The sequence below is a fragment of the Acartia tonsa genome, chromosome 14 (assembly GCF_053477335.1).
Source record: "Acartia tonsa isolate MP-2025a chromosome 14, ASM5347733v1, whole genome shotgun sequence".
Lineage (NCBI taxonomy): Eukaryota > Metazoa > Arthropoda > Copepoda > Calanoida > Acartiidae > Acartia > Acartia tonsa.
The window spans coordinates 9,082,431-9,095,172 of NC_137273.1; the positions used below are offsets into that span (position 1 = coordinate 9,082,431).

General features: G+C 34.8%; 4 protein-coding genes across 10 annotated transcripts in view; 1 reads left to right on the plus strand and 3 right to left on the minus strand.

Annotated features, from left to right (window-relative positions):
• The window catches only part of ncm (pre-mRNA-splicing factor nucampholin), a 15,033-nt gene extending 13,274 nt beyond the window's left edge, over positions 1-1,759 (minus strand). Inside the window, exons 1-3 of the mRNA XM_080148973.1 lie at positions 1,631-1,759; positions 781-1,295; positions 413-509 (exon numbers count right to left, since the gene is read on the minus strand). Coding sequence (XP_080005099.1) covers positions 413-509; positions 781-1,295; positions 1,631-1,723 — 705 coding nt within the window. The 5' untranslated portion in view covers positions 1,724-1,759. The remainder of the gene's footprint in view (positions 1-412; positions 510-780; positions 1,296-1,630) is intronic.
• LOC145306673 (exostosin-1b-like) overlaps positions 1-12,742 on the plus strand; it is a 145,207-nt gene that overhangs the window by 80,821 nt on the left and 51,644 nt on the right. The window lies entirely within an intron of this gene.
• On the minus strand, positions 1,735-7,903 carry LOC145306678 (peptidyl-prolyl cis-trans isomerase FKBP2-like). 2 transcript variants are annotated; one of them, XR_013875138.1, is made up of 8 exons: positions 7,767-7,903; positions 4,613-4,676; positions 4,240-4,309; positions 3,841-3,886; positions 3,227-3,297; positions 2,823-2,915; positions 2,109-2,434; positions 1,735-1,942 (listed from the first exon to the last, which is right to left on the minus strand). XR_013875138.1 is itself a non-coding variant. In XM_080148986.1 (7 exons), the coding sequence occupies exons 1-7, from the start codon at positions 7,857-7,859 to the stop codon at positions 2,422-2,424; spliced, it is 444 nt and encodes a 147-aa protein (XP_080005112.1). In that variant the 5' UTR covers positions 7,860-7,903; the 3' UTR covers positions 1,735-2,421. The 2 variants fall into 2 exon arrangements, 1 of the variants encoding a protein (XP_080005112.1); XM_080148986.1 differs by having other exon boundaries at positions 1,735-2,435; positions 2,830-2,915.
• Positions 7,846-12,742, minus strand: part of CSN8 (COP9 signalosome subunit 8) — an 18,521-nt gene continuing 13,624 nt past the window's right edge. Inside the window, exon 8 of one of the 5 annotated variants that reach the window (XM_080148981.1) lies at positions 7,846-7,953. The gene's annotated coding sequence lies outside the window, so the exon portion shown is untranslated. Of the gene's footprint in view, positions 7,970-8,834; positions 9,211-12,742 lie in introns of those variants that run through there. The other 4 variants (XM_080148982.1, XM_080148985.1, XM_080148984.1 and 1 more) reach the window with 4 other exon arrangements.

The window sequence follows — 12,742 nt, forward strand, 5'->3', positions numbered from 1 at the left end:
GTGGCGCACCCTGTATAAAACTATTATGTACGTAAAGCAACAATAAGATTTTAACACTTCTAGTTGATTGAAATCCTAATTAATATAGCTGCGTGACTTTAATCCCGAGTAATTATCTAGTAGGTGTCATTACAGGGGTGTATATTCTGCACAAGATTTATTTTTACCCCGGCTACAAAACTTTATAAACCAAGATGGGGGGAAAATGGAAAAATATTTAAAGAAATCTATATTTTATTTATTTTATCCCTCCTAACACAAATTTTTTAGTTTTTTTTACTAAGAAGGGTGGGGGATATTTAAATTTTTCTTAATTTTATATCTTTTTCCCCTCCAACCACTTATTTTTTATTTCAGGGGATCCCATGAAGAATATACACCCTTGTGTCATTAATAAATAAAAAGATCATGCCTTGTTAATCAAACCATTGATAGATTTTTTCAGAGCTTCCCAAGCTAGACGTTGGAAAGCCTCGCTCTGCTTGTCTGTAATACTTTGCTGCATCATTCTAAATAATAAAAACTTCTTTAGGTACCTACCTACACTAAAGGATTGTTCATCGATAATTTTTCATTTGGTACCTTTACTTAAAATATGGACCGTATCATAGAAACTTTCGCGTTTAGTAATATAAAAAAATTAGATTAGATTAGAACCGGTTGTAATATAGCGGATATTGATCGGATTTAAATCCATGCTTGAAAAAACCTCTAGAGAACAAATTCTATCTATAGAACATATTTGCTCTATTAAAATAAAACTTAAAAAAAAAACTTTACCTAAGTTTAGCCGGAGGAATATAGGCACCACCAGTCTTAGTCGTCAACAAATCATCCTTTTTCTTTGCCGGGGCAGCTTTATCTCCCTTCTCATCTCCATCTTTCTTGCTTTTATCATTATTTTCTTTGTCCTCATCACGGTTTCTTCTATCTTTTCTGTCCTTCGGGCTGGAATCACGACCTTGTTTGGGACTTTTGTTACGTTCCTCCCGCCGTTGCCGATTTTCCCGTGATCTGCTTCGCTCTTTTTTAGGGCTTCTTGAACGATCCCTCCGCCTTGGTGATTTATCCTCCCGCCTTTCTCTGTCTCTACGACTATTGCTGGCACTTCTATCGCGTCGTCTGTCGTTGCTTTTACTTCTTTTGCGTCTGCTTTCAGGGCTTCTGCGCCTGTTATCTGGACTGGTGCTGCGGGCGCGTTTGCGCGGAGGACTTTCACTCTTCTCCCTCCTCCGTCTGTCTCTTGACGGAGATTTTTGTTCTCTGTCGGAGGAATCATGCCTTCGACGCCTTCTCTGAAAATAAAAAGATGATTTAATTCCAAGCTGAAAAATAACAAAATTGTGTCCTACTTGTGGGAAGGGTTTATATCATCATTAATTTAGACTGTTCTTCCCTTCTGCATTAATTTCAAGTCACATCTAAAAATCTACTAAAAATTATAGGTTCATTTATGTTTTGATTTATAATATATAATAATAATGTGAATGCTTTAAATTGGTTCTGAACTTTTAAGAAAAAACTTCCTATGTTTGGGTTTTTATGCTGAAAGAAATACCATCTGGGTAATTCAATTAATTTGAATTAATTTTCAGTGGTCTTGTTTTAAAAATTGCCTGGGTATACTTACAGGGTCCCTATCCTCATCATCAGATGAAGAATCGTGTCTCTGTCTCCCGGATTTTTTATCACTCTCCTCCGATGAATCTCTTTGGACACCCATTCTTATTACTGTCTGCAACAAACCCGTACAAAAACAATTAGAAAAACAATTCGCCTCTTAACAATACGCTTAACACAATTGTTTTTAAAGAATAAAAAATATCATAATTCTTTAGTATAGAGGTTCGGTTAAATTGTTATTAAGACATACGTGTTTAAAAAAATCCCAAAGAAAAAAGAAAATAAGTATAAGGGTATAGTCCATTTTGTGACAATGCCTCTTAAGGGGCGTTTAGTCGTATTTTTACAGAAGCTTTTTATAGGTTATTTTACGTTAGGTTAGGTGATTGCCCCGCAGGGTTAGAGAAACCAGCAGGGGCTAGAAAGCTACTATGAAAATAGGACGAAACGCTCCTTAAGAGGCGTTGCCACGAAAGGGACTATACCCGAATATTTAAAGAGGGGCATAAATTGATAAATAAAATAAGGGATCTCAATAAATAGAAAATAATATCACAATCACATTATCACAACGAGAAAAGAGAAAATCAAACAATCAAAATCACCAAAAGGTAAACAGATTTTAAAACAGAAAAAGGTATTTTAGATGTTAAAAAGATGAGGTAACAAAAACGCAGGTATTTATAATGCAAGGCAAGATAAAAGATACCAAAATGCTGGTATTTAAATAAATTAACTAGTAAGTAAAGTAACTGGATAGATTGAAGAGAAATGCTTCATACTGAATGAATCTTAGACTTATAGTTCACCACCTAGGAGAAAAAGTAAATTCTAGAATTTTTATATGCAATGTTTTATTGGTTAATGGACAGCCTTAAAGGGTTAGAGTCCCGCAGGAAAGGGGTTAATGTTCGGTCTATCGAGGTAAACAAAACTGGAAATAATCTTAGAATACTTAGTTTAACTATCAGCTAAAAACTGTCTATAATACGATGAGATAAATAACTAATACAGTATGGCTCCGAGTTTGATATTTCTTATGGATTAGAACCGGTTCTGAGTAATATTAAAAATCATACATCGCACAGCATTAAATACAATTTCCCCATGAAAGATAAAAAAATATGTATATTATTCATACATTTTCATTTTACCATCCGCGGAAAACTGCGATAAATAAAATCTAGAATCTACTCTTTCCTTTGCCTTGTCTGTCAATCTTGATGAGCTCCACTTCAAAGATGAGGACAGAGTTGCCGGGAATCTTGGGTGGGGCACCTGAGGCTCCGTACCTGTAGAAAAAATTATTGGTTTTACAAATGCGATGGTGCCGTTGAACAATGATTCAGTTATTCAGTGCTCAAAAAAGGGTACAAAAATTAATCATCCCCCCATTTTAATCAAAATTTTATCTTTGATATTATTTAGAAAGTTGGACATACAGACTCTTGGGCATAAAGTTGCTACGCTTTACAGGAATTCCCATGCGAGATTTTTAAAAATAGGACAGTCAAATTAACGATTCTAATCAAAGCTTGCTTTAACATACAGAATGATAATATAAAATATAGAAAAGCTTCATTAATAATCTAAAAAAAGTTACCCAAGCTCTGGGGGAATAACGAGCTTTCTCTTCTCTCCTTCACACATGTTCAACAGACCTTGGTCCCATCCCTGAAAAGTAAAACAGGGGTGTATATTCTGCACAAGATTTATTTTTTCCCCTCTAGGTTTCTTTCAAGCAAGGAAGAGGAAAAATTTAAAAAAATTTCAAAACTCTTTTTTTATTTATATTATCCCCCCTCCCACACATTATTTAAGTTTTTTTCACTAAAGATGAGAGAAAAATGGAAAAAATGTTTTCATTTATCTTAATTTTTTTTTTTTTCCCAACCACATATTTTTTTTATACCACCCCTTCCTCCCCCCTCAGCCAGGTCAATTTTGAAAATGTACACCCCTGAAGTAAAACAAAATCATTTTTATTTTGTAAATAAAAAAATGGTTGAAATATAGCTTATCGCTAAACTGATATGGTTATCCTCTACAGTAAAAACCATCTCACAGAGAATTATAACTATTTTGAGGGAGCAAAACAACCTCCACAATCCACAAACCAAACTAGAATTTAGAAGTTAAACTTGGTTTCTCTCACGACTAAATGCTCCTGGAGGCCTCTGTCCTTTAGGGGCATAGCCGATAGTATATAGTACATACCTTAATAACTTGTCCAGTACCAACTTTGAATACCAAGGGCTGGCCTCTAAAACAAAACCATATTATTTTAATAAAAAGTGTCTAATCTGTGCAAATCATATTTATAATAAATTAATCCGGATTCTAATATAAAACATGTTTTTAAAAGTACTTCAAAATAAACTAATACCTTCTTCGCCCCAAGGCCGGAAGGGGAGTCAAAACTTCTCAACTTTCAACTTTAGTTTGTAGAAGAAAAAAGGGCGATTTTTTTCGGAGGGTAGTGGTACCCTCCACTAACAAAGTAATACACCTTTCCAGGACATATAAGAAGTTAAATTGTAAAGGAGAACTTTATCGGTTTGGCGATTGGCAAGATCCTTCCGTACAAACAGACATCCTGTTACTTTTATATAGTACCTAGGTATAGAAGAATCAAATTCAGTTCCATCTTGTAGAGTACCAGTATAGTGCATATGGAGACTATCACCTTGAATTAATAATAACTATTATAGTTCCATGTTGTAGAGTACCAGTACAGTGCATATGGAGACTATCACCTTAAATTAAATGAAGCCGAGTTAATCGAATTTCCTTCAATTTACTCGTTGAAATAGTTGGAATAGCAAATCAATTAAAACATAGGTAGTATTTCTAACTTCATAGTTTATTATTTTGCAATTTCAATTGTTTCCTCTCCTTTTCTTATATTTCTTTAAAATTGATGTTTAAACTTTTATTGTTTTGATAAATACAAAATAGTACCTAATCATAATCAAAATATTTCCTTTACCTTTCTTTGATTTTACAGTGCAGCCTTCTACTCGTTTCTTTACCCCAATCTGCAACTTTGTTACCTGTATTATAATAGAAATTAAATATTTTTTTTATCGTATCATAGTCACCTTTCTGCGGAAAGTAAAATAAAAATATTAATTCTGGTGTAGTTGGCCCATAAACTATTATGATTTTTATTTTAATATTCGTGAAAATTTATCTACAATACGATACATGATTATTCAGTATGGCTCAGAACCGGTTATAAATAATAAACGGTTTTGAAGCCATACTGAAAAACTAAACATAATATTACATTATGTTATACTAGCGGTTACGCCCCCTAGAAGCCTCTAGGGGCTCTTAAGGTAGGAGGGGGAAAAGTCGACCTCATCCCATTTTAAATTTGAGTTTTGGAGGGAAGTTGTTAAAGACACACTCCCTAAAAATAGTTTAAAACCTTGTCAAGGCCTATAAGAATCTTCACTGTTAAGGAGAACAATATCGGTTCAGCGGTTAGCGAGATCCTTCGGTACAGACAAAAACGTTTACTACTTTATATTATAGGATAAATATCATTCTGAAATGAGACCATTAAACAATCCAATTACATACTACTTCGCTATTTTCATTGCTTTTTTTGCGCTTTTGACATAGCAGCATTAACGTCTGAAGTTTTGGTGTGATATTGGGCCGAGATTCAAACGTTTCACCCTCCCAGCAACGTCTTACGCCACAGCAGTAGCGGGTTTGATTTGAACCTAGGGTTGGCAATCTGTCTAATTTTTGAACCGGATTCGGATTCTTACAAGAATACGTCCAAAAATAAAAAGAATTCTCAGCGGATCCCAGATTCTTATTTTTTTGACGGATTCCGGATTCTAGCAATATTTTAAAAAGCCTTTTTTTAAAAAAAAATAAGGGATTAAATTTTACTGGGTACTGGGAAGAATCTAAAGCTGCTTTTATTTATATTTTCACAGTACCGTTTCTCCTATTTTTTGGTGGTGTAGGTGGGGATAGATGGGGGGTGGTGATCTTTGCCTTTAAAAAGGGAGGGGGGGGGGGGTGAAAAGAAAAAACTTACGACACTAATTTTAGCCTAACAAGAACCCGAATCTGCTGCAGGGGTGTATATTCTGCACAAGATTTATTTTTTTTCCCCGGCTACAAAATTTTTTATTTTTTTCCCCCCTAGATTTTTCTTTAAAAGTAGGGGGGGAAATAGAAAAATATTTAAAGAACTCTATATTTTATTTATTTTATCCCTCCTACCACACATTTTTTTTAGTTTTTTTAACCAAGCACGGTTAGACCCTCAGATGTCAAAACTTTATTTTAGTGTTTGGCCAAAATGACTTAGCAATTGTATCTGTAAGTACATCTAATAACACCCTTTGCTATTTTTAAAATCCTAGAAAATTTTTTTTGCAAGAAAATTGCATAAATTCGCAACCTTTTTTAGAACCACTACATAACTCGAGTTTTAAAACTTTTTATATAAAATCCTTTTTACAAAAAATATCAATAATTACTTAAAATTAAACCTGAAAGAAAAAAAATCTCATTACACGTGTTAATTTGCATGTTTTAGGTCTTTTTTTGAGGAAAGTATAACTTCCACATTTTTGACAATAATATATTTTTTTAACATTTCAAAGTAAAATATAATAAAACTTAAACGATTTTCTTGAATTATCAGTTGAAAATTTCATCAAACATGCAATTTAAGTGATGAAAATTTAATAAAATCACTTTTTGAATGTTTAGAATTACCAATTTTCTACGTTTAAAACAAAATGTTAACAAAATTTAAAAACATTCTAATATATAACTTTAAAAATCAATAACATTTTATAAAATGATGTTTTAAAAAATAAATCATTAAAAGGTATTAAAATGCATTTTAAGTTGCTTAAAATTAAAACGAGAATATCTTTTTACACTTTATTCTTTGTTATAGAGATTAATCGTCATTTGCTGAAAATGAAACATTTAATAAACTAATTGAATCTTTTTGTGACCATGTTTAAACTTTTTAATTTTTACACTAAGGTGTTTTTTAATGAAAATCTTTGTTGAATTCTCTTTTGCGACAAAAAAAGAAAAGGAATTTTTTACTATTTCTAGGTTATCTTATGTAATTTAAACTATATAATATGAAATAATGTTTAATTGTCTTTCTTTTGAGCCACAAAACACTGTAAAATGTAACATATATGCAAAAATAACAATTTTTTTGATGAATATTATAATATCCTTATATGACATTGCGTCAGAGCTTATTCTTTAGATCATATGTTCATGAAAAGTAGTCATAAACTTGGAGGGTTGCGCTATTTATTAGAATATTAAATAAACTTGAATGGTAAAAATATTAGCATAGCCTTTGTCAATTCAAATGCTTTAGGTATATTATTCGGAAAGTTAGTTACAAAAGAGAGAATTTGCTGTGTATACTGTTTAAAGACTTTCAAAAATGTAAATTACAAAGCAATCCTAAAAGATCGGGTCGTAGGCGAGTCTTAGTCGGGGGTTTTCTGATAGCAAATATTGCGTTATTGGTAAACAATGTAAAAAAAAACATTTTAAAGAAATTCTTTAAATAAAACCCAACGTGTATTGGCAGTACAAACATCTTAATGCTAGCAGACATATGTTTATCAACATTTGCAGAAAACTATTTCCACAAGAAAAATTATTCAGGTTTCTACTTCACAATTTTAAATATTTCTTTCTGATAAAATGTTTGACATATATCGTATAATCATTTACCAAAAAAAATATTTTGATAATTTAGATTTCAGAGAAGATTAATCCTTTCAAAAAACTAAGACGACATTTTGCATCTTCTGTCATGACATTTTAGAAAAAATATAAAAAACCAAAATTTAGTATGAAAACTATTTTCATCGATTTTTCTGAAGGTATTATCGTATTCTGTGGCTTTGTTATTATCATTTACTTATATCGAAAGTGCCAAACATTGTACCCTAACTTATTCATTTAATAAAAAACTAACCGTGCAAGGAGGGGGGCGAAATGGAAAAAATGTTTTCAGTTTTCTTAATTTTTACATTTTTTCCCCTCCCCCCCCCCCCTGAGCCGGGGATCCCATGCAGAATATACACCCCTGATCTGCTGTTAAAAAAAAGGAACCCTAATCTTACCTTTTTCTCTTCAGCCAATGCCAAAGTGGCACAAGCAACCAAGACGAAGCCTAAAACGAGTCCGCGCATTTTTCTGAAATCTGATTCGAACATTTTTGTTTTAACTATTTCAATAAATCTGAGTTTTTACATATTTGTTTCATAGTTATGTAATATTAAAATTTGGGATATGGACCTTCTTCTTTACCTAAAAATTGTTAACACTGGAAATATGAAAGTGATAGTTCCACGAAGTGCATTTAAAGAGTGAAGGTACTAGGAGTAGTGAACTTTTATATGTCTTAGTAGAATATATTAGGCATTGGATAGATATGATTCTATGTAAAAGAATTTTTAACTTTGACCTGACCGAACTTTTTTTTGTTGATAATATCTAAAATAGTTAAAGTGATTTGCCACATAAATTACATGAGAATAGTCTTTTTTTTCTAATATGTATACCCAGAACACCAGTATTAAAGAATCAATTGCCACATAATTCACAAGAGTTATAAAAAAATGAACAGGTGTTCCCCTCGGGGCAAGACTTCTAAAGATACTTAAAAAAAACATAAAAATTACGTCCGGTTCTTCACGTGACAGGTTTTCTACAGATTTTTTTTAAAAAATAAAGAAAACAGCCTGGTTTACTTACCTTGCCTTAAGGGGAACCCCTGTTCAATTTTTTTATAACTCTTGTGAATTATGTGGCAATACATTCTTTTATACTGGTGTTTTGGGTATACCTATAAGGAAAAAATAGACCATTCTCATGTAATTTATGTGGCAATTCACTTTAACTTTTTTAGATATTGTCAAATAAAAAAGTTTGGTCAGGTCCAAGTTAAAAATTCTTTTACATTTAATCATATCTATCCAATGCCTGATATATTCTACTAAGACATATAAAAGTTCACTACTCCAAGTACCTTAACTCTTTAAATGCACTTCGTGGAACTATCCCTTTAAGTTAAATGCAAAAACACTATCTACCAAAGAAAGGAAAATACTTAAAATTAGTTAAAACACATAGTGTTTTCTAATATCAAAATTCTTTAGAATATGAAATAAGAAAGTAGTATCTCCGTATCTGATACATGAAATATTTTTTACTCAAATTATCCTTTTATAACATACATGACTTTAGTGAACTTTTTAACTGTTTTTTTTTTCTTCACCGGTTCACTCAAATAACTTAAAACTGTATAGAACAATGGTTTTAAAATCTCAATAGGTTAATAGAAGATAAATTAATCTTCCCTCAAAGTTAATCAATTAAAAATTCATTTATTTGGTTCCGCCATGGATTTTTTAATTGAAGATTGATCCATATTGCTCTCAATTACTACCACAAAAGCATAATGCTTAATACAAGGCTTTACTTTTGGTTCTGTGAAGACTAATCTACATTCCATTAACCTATCCCTTTACAAATACAACATAACAAGGACAAGGGAAGGATATTCTGACAAACAATTCTAATGGAAAATTTCCCCTCAACCCCCTTCCCCCTTTCCTCCCCTTCTGTCCCACCACTCTTCACTTACATGAAACACTTCATAAGGTTTCGTGATTTTTCATGAAAAACTTTATAAGGTTTCGTGATTTTTTTTGTAGTGTGTTGGAATGATTTTCTTGTATTCCCTGGCAAGTTCGAACCCATTAATTCCCTTTTCCTTACACCAGAGAATGAGTGTGTTACGCGGCATTCCTAACTATCTCCGCGCTTCGCTTGTAAACAAACAAAGGCGCGCACATTTTTTCCTTGTTGATTCCCATGTGAAGAGCTACGTGAATAAAAATAATGTATTGGATGGATATACATGCGCTCTAATCCGTGGAAGATCTCAAATAAGCCTTCCTGCTTAGTTTGACATATAATGTGGTAAGAATTTATCTTTAATTCTTAATAATAAGTGTAGTATGGTATATTTTTACGAAGAAATTTAAAACATTAATTTTTCAACAAATAGACCATTTAACTGCTAACTTTTGACATACGAATATTTTCCTTAATTTTATTGATCATTTGAATCTAAAATTATCAATTTCTGATGCTATTTAATATGTTTCGTGCCAATTTAAAGTTTTTTAGAAATTTTATATTTTTAATTAAATTGAAATCACGCAACCTCGATATACAAAAATAATAAACCATTAATATTATGTAATTAATTTTTATATTTTTGTTTTAGATGCACCGTTTTCATGGTAATAAATACACATTTGTAAACATTCACATGTTGGTCATTCGGAGGGCTTGGAGATTAAGATTTCGTGTACGGCAAGGCATGCGTACCGAAACAATGAAAACGAGACAGAACAGATGCGGCTAAGAAAATATCTGTGAAGTTTTGTGAATGTGTTGGTTGTGATACCTTACCACACACTATTATAATCGTAATCAGTACAGTTAATTATTGTGACAATCATGGGTCCTAAAAAGAATAAAGGCGCTCAACTGGGACTACGGCTGCGCCCAGCCGTCGAGGCCCTAACCAGTGAACTAAATAAAGTGATGAAGTTGGTCAGTGAATCTTCAGAGCTTGATGTTAGACATTTCACTAAGGAGTCAATCCTTGTCCATGACAAGTTCGAGACATTCGATAGCATTATGGTCGGTTTTAGCAAGCTTGGTGTGAGAATCCAAGAGCTTGAGGAGTTTAGTGACATTTATTCTAATATAATTACTGTGCAAAAGGATTATAACGCTCTGAAAGATGCTCTAGATGCTATGGAGGAGCTCAGTGACATTCAAAGTGTTGTTGATTTAGTTGGTGATAATTTGCCTGACCATAAGGCTGAACTATATGATCGTTGCATAAAGATTGTGAAAGTTATTAAAGGGTCATACTTTCCCTTACCAGAACCAATTATAAACACTTTGTCTGCTTTGATGAAACGGCTGGCCGAGGTTAAGCTTGAACCTGTGAAGCCGCCTACAACGACGGCGGGTGCTTCGACAGCATCGCCATTTGTGTCGCCGTTTGGCACACCACAGTTCGGCACCGGTTCTATATTCACGCCAGGATATATGAATCGTGTCGACGAACGCCTTCTTCCAAGCTTTGACGGCTCAGAGTCAGCCTACGTAAGTTTCAAGGACAATTTTAAAAAGCTTACCGTAGGACAGGACCCGTCATATTTACAGTTATTGTTGAGCAGTGAAAAGGTCTGCAGAAATAAAGAGTTGAGACTTCAGTTAATTCAGATTCAATCACATGAATCTCAATGGGCTTACCTCGACGCACGTATTAAGTCCAAAACACGTCAGATGCTCTGCCTTTTCAACCAATGGGAGAAGAAGCCTAAACCGTCGGACTCCAACCAGATTGTGACAGTCTTAGCAGAGTTTGGTGGTGCAGTTAGCCAGCTCGAGCAGTTGACTAAAGATGATGATGATGAGGAAGTCACCACAAGCCAGTGGTTGACCATTATTCTTTTGGAAATGTTATCCAAGAAGTTGCCACGTGATTTCCAGGACAAGCTCAACCTGGCGTTGGGCTCGATGGATACCCCAAATATTCCTAAGCTGTTGAAGATTATAGAGGAACAGCGTGGCGCCATTTTGATGAGGTGTTCATTCGATGTAGACACCCCCTCCAAGAAGAAAGGTAATCCTGCGGCCGCAGCTACAGCCGTTGGTAAACCTGGGTCTCCAGCTAAGACCAAGAAGAAACAGCCTTGCCCGTCGGAAGGTTGTAACTCTGATCACCTGTTGTTTAAGTGCTCCAAGTTTAGGGATATGTCTGTTCCTGAACGCAAAGTCTTCGTCAAGAAGATAGGCGCCTGTTTGCTCTGCTTACAAAAAGGGCATCGGGTGGCCGAGTGTCCCAGAGCCGATAAGCTTGGCAGCTGTACCATTGACAGTTGCAACCAGCCTCATAATTCATTATTACATGAATCTGTTGCTAGTGGACAAGTTGCGGCAGTGTATGAATCACAATTGTTTAGCAAGAACAATTTTATGCTGATGTTGCAGCAGGTCCCGGCGTTGGCGGCTGACAAACGTCAAGTCACCGTCAATGCCATGTGGGACAGTGGAGCAAATTTGACGTTGATTTCTAGAAGTATTGCCAAGAAGTTAGAGTTGCCATCAACTGGTCGCACAGCTACTATTTCTCTGGCAGATGGAAAGAGCCAAGCATGTCCTACAGTCAAGATTTGTTTGGTTGACCGCAACCGGAATTCACATATTCTGGAGGCGGCGGTAGTGCCCAGCATTGGTACTGAAGAAGGGTTGCGTTCTATTGATCCTACAGCCGCCGCCGACATTTTCAACATGAAGCCTGATAATTTTTCTATGGTCGACGGCAAGATTGATGTTTTAATCGGCCATTTAACACCAGCTATGTTCCCGTGTGCAGATAAAATGGTTGGTGACTCTAGACTGTACAGAAGCTTATTTGGTACAGGCTATTTAGTTGTGTCTGCAGATGGCAGGACTGTTGCTAATCCTGTCGCCTGTAAAGCTGTGAAGTTGGAGGTCAGCAAGATGGAGTTCCTGAGTACTGAGAGTTTGGGAATACAGCCGCCATCAATGTGCAGCGGTTGTAAGAACTGCCGTCATTGCGCCGCCATAGCCGCCCGGCAGTCCGCCTTGGACGTGCGTAAACGGCAGCTGATTGAAGAAGGTCTGACATTAGATCTTGAGAACCATATTTGGACGGCCTCATATCCCTACAAGCAGCCGCCAAGTGTGTTATTTGACAATTCAGAGCAGGCCTATAAGATCTGCTTACGTGACCGGCAGAGAATGATTAAAAAAGGTGAATACAGCACCTTCTGCCAAGTGTTTCAAGAAGCTGTGTCTCGTGGAGTGTATCAGAAAGCTTCGCCAGAAGACCTAGCTTATACTAAGCCTGTGTATTATTCGAGCCTAGTCTGCGCATATAAAGAGTCTATTTCCACGCCGTTGAGGATATGCGCCAATTCTAGTCTCTGCTGCAAGGGGCTAAGCCTCAATAGTATTATGATGGACGGCCCAGTTCCATTAT

Coding starts and splice junctions, on each gene's coding strand:
- LOC145306678 (XM_080148986.1), bottom strand. CDS start 7,859: ATGTTCGAATCAGATTTCAGAAAAATGCGCGGACTCGTTTTAGGCTTC. Junction 4,677..7,766: donor CATTGGCTGAAGAGAAAAAG/GTAAGATTAGGG, acceptor ATTATAATACAG/GTAACAAAGTTGCAGATTGG. Junction 3,298..3,840: donor GTACTGGACAAGTTATTAAG/GTATGTACTATA, acceptor TTTACTTTTCAG/GGATGGGACCAAGGTCTGTT.